This window comes from Lactuca serriola, chromosome 7 (assembly GCF_051521515.1).
Source record: "Lactuca serriola cultivar US96UC23 chromosome 7, Lser_US96UC23_V15, whole genome shotgun sequence".
Classification (NCBI taxonomy): Eukaryota; Viridiplantae; Streptophyta; class Magnoliopsida; order Asterales; family Asteraceae; genus Lactuca; species Lactuca serriola.
The window spans coordinates 38,160,792-38,166,428 of NC_136414.1; the positions used below are offsets into that span (position 1 = coordinate 38,160,792).

Consider the following 5,637-nt stretch of genomic DNA (forward strand, 5'->3'; position numbering starts at 1 on the left):
CAAAATCACAAAACACCTTTAAAAAGCTTTAAGATCCAACCAAGGAAGGATAGTGTTTTTTCTAAGTCAAGAGAGAGTGATGGACGATGAGGGTGAGCAAATCCTATTCTATATATCAAAACTATCACAACCATTTCAAGTTCACTTAACCGCCCATCATTAACTTTTATAACTCTTAACCAATCTTAATTATTAATTAACCCTTAATAAATACTAGAAACGTTGTCTACCTTGAGTTTCAATATGACTATGATACCGGTGTATAGGTGCGAGAGGAAGAAGATGACAATTAGATATAAGACAAACAAATCTTTCTTTTATTTACATATGTACAATTTGATACAATACATACAATAATACACACTTATATACAACTATATATAGATATATATCACATAGTAAACCGTTGCAACCCTCCGGTCATAACGGTTGAATAACTATCATTAACTGTCATAACCGCCATCTTAATAGTTTGTGTCTAGCTTATACTTCGAATAACATTCACTATTTAGATCCATATCAATACTACATGTAAAACATGGAGTTCTAAACTACTCTATAGATTATTTTGTATGTCAATCATGTTCAATTTATTTTTTATTTGTTTCTAGCTTCTACTTCGAATAACGTCAATCAAGTTATTTTATGATAAAACCTGACTAGGATATTTGATCAAGTTCAATTGCTTCACTGCTTATTTTCATTTTCTCGATAAATGTCTTTCCATTGAGCTTGCGGGAGAAGAAGTCCTTGAGGTACTGTTCCATTACAAGTGTTTTGTACAGCGGTGGGTCTCCTGTATTTGTTAGGAGACTCTTTGCTGGTCCAACATCTGCATCAAGCTTTGGATTAAAGAACATGGCTAATGAAATCCTCTCTTTTGTTGTGTTAACAGTCGCTCTATGCTCAATGCTGTTGTACATGCCATTGCTCATTATCTGCAAATCCATATAATTTAAAACTAGTAAGTACGCAAATGGATTCTTGTAGCACTTGCCATCAATATTTAATTTGTGTGAAATTCAATATGATATTTCATGAAAAATATTAGGCCTCATTCGAATATATAATTTTTCATAATACTTATAGAATATATCAAAATAATCCACCAAGTATAGTTTCTGTATGCTGCACAAAAAACAAGTATAGCACTATAGCTTCTGTATACAGAAAACATGAAAACCTTCGGTATAAAACCTAAACATACACCCTTTTTGCAGACTAATTAATTAATACATCCCACATTTCAAGAAAACTTAAACTTATAAGTTAAATGGTCTAGATACTCATTAAAGATATATACAAACCAAAGCTTATGTGGTTACATCTAAACCGAATTAAAGCTGCACCTTCGGGTAGCTGGTACCTAATTAATTTACGTTTGTAATAAGTTTGTAGTTGCTCTAGTTTGAACTTGAACATGAATGTTCCCTGCCTAATAATTAAATCATATAACTAATTTGGTGAAATCAGAAAAGAAAACCCTAGTGCACAACAACTATGACCCGGAGAGATACTCAACTACAAATGGGTTATATTTAAATGTTTCAGTAGGGCACAACGCCATAAAGTAAGAAGCCTGATCTCAAATATATATATATATATATATATATATATATATATATATATATATATATATATATATATATATATATATATATATATATATATATATATATATATAAAGGGAATCAAAATGCATGTATACCCACGTTTCAAAATTGCACAATAAATAATTATCCTTTCATTTGTTTTGGATTTCTTTCGGGTTTTTAAACTCATTTTGCAGGTCGCATCTATTAAGTAGATTTATTATATTTGAGATTGTTAGCCAGTAGCCTAACCTCAAGAATGTCTCCAATATTTACGACCAAAGCATCTGGAAGAAAATTCACAGGGATCCATACCCCATCTTTCTTGACTTGCAAACCGTCGACATCGTTGACTTGGAGAAGAATGGTAATTCCAGTAGCATCAGAGTGAGGGGTAAGACCGATGACCAGATCTGGTTGGGGACATCGAGGATAGTAATTCATCCTCACTGATTGGATTCCATCTTCAAATATATCTACCATCTCTTGCTTTTCAATATCTACTGCTTGCCCAATTAAACCCAACAAATTAATCGCAAGTTTTTGCAGTTCTTGTAAGTAGTTCTCCATGGTCTCTCTGTTGAAAAAAATTGAAGAAATTAATAGAGAGTTGTATAACTTATTAAGATTGTATCAAATTATTTATCAAGCTAAATGTTTATTTTTTTTGACGAGACCTTAGTGATGGAGGGAACTCTGGAAGTAAATGGGATTTCCTTTTCTGAATAGGATTGGTGATCATATAAAAGCGATCAGCCCAGTCAATTTTCTGATCTTGAGTATGGAGTATGGTTTGACCATACCCCTCATAGTCACCTCCTTCCAACTTGTACCTCAGCTTCTCTTCCACAGGCATGTTGAAAAATTGTATGGTTTCCTTCTTCATTTTCTCCACCAACAGTTTGTCTACTCCATGATTCACCAACTACATATTAATTCAATTCAAGGTCATCTACAATAGATATTGAACATAAGTTTGAGCTTTATAAAGATACTTCACCTGAAAGATTCCCCATTCATGGCACACGGAGCGCAGACTTTTCAGGTTATCGTCATTCTTTTCTAACATCTTGATAAAATCTTTCAAATCAATGACTGGGATAGAGGGTAAAGGTGAAGAGCCATTAAAGATAATGGTGGGCTCTCGATGCTCCTGAACATAGCGATCAGGGACAGCTACTTTGAATTCTTTTGCAAGCTCTTGAAGACTCACATGGATGGGTAGCAATGGTTGTGAGGAAGCCATTCAAAAATCGGTTGTTAACAGTTGGAGTGTTTGTTATGCTACAAAGTGAGAAGTCTCTTGGCTTGATAAATAACAATAGTTCGCTATGTGTTGGTTTAAATAGAAAAGATTTGCTTGCCAGAACGTGATATATCAAAATGACACATATGTGACAGGAGTTGCATGGACTTGCTCAATGCATCAATTGTTCTTGCATGGGACTTGATCAATATACATCAATAGTTCTTAGCAGGTTGGTCCTAAGAAATTAAATATACTCAAAGGCCCAAGGCGAACAAAAAAAATGGTCCTTGTGGTTATTATAAGTTTTTATTTTTAAATAAAAACATATAATAAAAAAAATTAGGCCCTATACAGCTGCCCACTTTGTCTCACCTCAACACCCCCATGGTTCTTAGAGCATCTACATTGCATATTCATAGAATTTAATGGATTAATTGTAACATCATTATTCACTATTCCATAAAACTCTATCAATTTTTTCTCACTCTGCATTAAACTCTACCAAGTTCAGTGAAATATATTTTAAATTATTATTTAAGAATTAGAGAACTTAATTTGTTTGAATATTTCAATGACTCTTGAATTTGAAATCCATTGAAGGTTGCATTTTTCAATAATAACATTTCATCTATTGAATGTAAACTACCTACACTTGTCAGCTCATTGAAACTCGTACCGTACAAGTTTATGTAAATTTATAGTTTTTTTTTTTTTTGTTAAAACACATTCAGATTTAATAACTCATTGCCTATTTTCATGTTTCTCACACTTATTATTCATTATAGACAAAATTGCAAGAATGGTCCCTGTGGTTAGGTCGAAATTGCCACTTTGAGCCAAACAGGTTTGGACTAGCACTCATGGTCCAAAGGTTTTCATTTTTTTGCCACTTTGGTCCATTTTACTTTAAACTTTTTTGTAATGACGATTTTGCCCTTGGTTTTGCTTTTCCAGTTTATTTATTTATTTATATAGTTTAATATTAAAAAGAAAAAGAAAATAGCTCTCTCTCTCTCTCTCTCTCTCTCTCTCTCTCTCTCTCTCTCTCCTACCTATATTCCTCACCTCTTTTTGCTAGAATCTTCCAAAACCACCGGTCATCGCTGCCACACCCATGACCACCGATCAACTCCAGCACCACCATTAATCAACGTCAACAACAACACCTGCGAACACCTACACTAACACCCTAGCATCCTATGAAAGTCGGATCGAGCTATAGATCTAGACTGAGAAGGCTACAACCGCTACTACCAGTCAAAATGTATCAAAAATGTTTGTTGATCTGAAAACAAAAGAAGGGTGGCGGCGACGATGCAACGGATGAAATACGATGAACAAATATCTCCAGCGATGACAGGCGATGATACGACTGTTGGAGCTTCTCCAAACGAAACTAGGGTTTTTAATGAAAAGGGTCGGACGGAGCTAGGGTTTGAAAACCCTAAACTGGTGAAGGTGAGAGCAAGGCTGTGAAGATGTAGTAGTTGTCGACGGTGGCTTCCAACGCTCGAGGTGGAGATCTGGTAAGATAGGGTGTTCAACGGATCTTCACTTTCAAACAGCCACGGATCCGACAATGTTGCAGGTCTGGTAGGACGAAGCTGATCTACACCTGTTACGACAAACACACAACGTTGAAAACCCTTAAGGGGTTTTGATACCTTTCCAATCTTTGTCTTTGAAGCCTTTCCGTGCCACTGCAAACCCTAGCAACTCAACGAAGACAATATTTGAGCCGCTACAAACTCTGAATTTAGGGTTTATTGGCGACTTGGGTTTTCACTGCAAACCCTAGCAACTCGACGAAGACAATATTTGAGCCGCTACAAACTCTGAATTTAGGGTTTATTGGCGACTTGGGTTTTCATTTCTTGGTGGCTAAGTCGATTTTTCAGAGCTGCGATGGTCAATTTGCCGGAGCTGAGAACAACAGAATAGTGGGTGAAGGGATGGGCGTTTGGTGGTGCTACACGACCGGAGGGAGGCGGGGAGGGGCGGCGAAGTTGGTGGTCAGCAGCCTCCTTTCTTCGTCGGAGGAAGAAATGGTGAGAAATGACCGGGTCAACTGTTTTTTTGTTAAGAGAGAGAGAGAGAGAGAGAGAGAGAGAGAGAGAGTTTCTTTTTTATTTTTCTTTTAAATATTAAACTATATAAATAAATAAATAAAATTGTAAAAGCAAACCAAGGGCAAAATCGTCATTACAAAAAAGTTTAAAGTAAAATGGACCAAAGTGGCAAGAAAATGAAAACCTTTGGACCATGAATGCTAGTCCAAACCTGTTTGACCCAAAGTGGCAATTTCGACCTAACCACAGGGACCATTCTTGCAATTTTGTCTTCATTATATCCCTTTTCAGTCCATGAAATATTCTATTTAATTATTATTGAAAAGTCGGGCAATAAATCTGTGGTCAAAGATTTTTACTAATTAAATTATATACAGAATCAGGCGTGCATTGCAGTATTTACAAAGGAGAATATAAGTTTTCATTGATATACAACATATGTTAGGTTATCATATTTAAATAAGGGACGCATATATATAAAAAATGTTATGTTCCTGATACGAAGGCAGATCTTTAAATATTCCTTGGTATCCTTTTGTTTTTTATTATCTAGTAGAATATAGGGCTTTTCCAGCATTTGCAGGTCTAGGTATCACGATCCTTGGTTCTAGAAGATATCTACATGACAATTTCAACAAGTATATTCTCATCAAGTTGTAGGTTTCTATGAGTGATATTATGGTGGAGGGATCAAGAAACTCCATCAACTCCCAAATCACACATCAGA

The 5,637-nt window shown here is 35.3% G+C and overlaps 1 protein-coding gene across 1 annotated transcript; it reads right to left on the minus strand.

Annotated features, from left to right (window-relative positions):
• Positions 1-296: 296 nt before the first annotated feature.
• LOC145062274 (oxoglutarate-dependent flavonoid 7-O-demethylase 1-like) lies at positions 297-2,985 on the minus strand. The gene is made up of 4 exons (XM_079009902.1): positions 2,593-2,985; positions 2,270-2,517; positions 1,845-2,169; positions 297-938 (listed from the first exon to the last, which is right to left on the minus strand). The coding sequence occupies exons 1-4, from the start codon at positions 2,836-2,838 to the stop codon at positions 660-662; spliced, it is 1,098 nt and encodes a 365-aa protein (XP_078866028.1). The 5' UTR covers positions 2,839-2,985; the 3' UTR covers positions 297-659.
• Positions 2,986-5,637: the final 2,652 nt, after the last annotated feature.

Coding starts and splice junctions, on each gene's coding strand:
- LOC145062274 (XM_079009902.1), bottom strand. CDS start 2,838: ATGGCTTCCTCACAACCATTGCTACCCATCCATGTGAGTCTTCAAGAG. Junction 2,518..2,592: donor ATGAATGGGGAATCTTTCAG/GTGAAGTATCTT, acceptor ATTAATATGTAG/TTGGTGAATCATGGAGTAGA. Junction 939..1,844: donor ATATTGGAGACATTCTTGAG/GTTAGGCTACTG, acceptor ATGGATTTGCAG/ATAATGAGCAATGGCATGTA.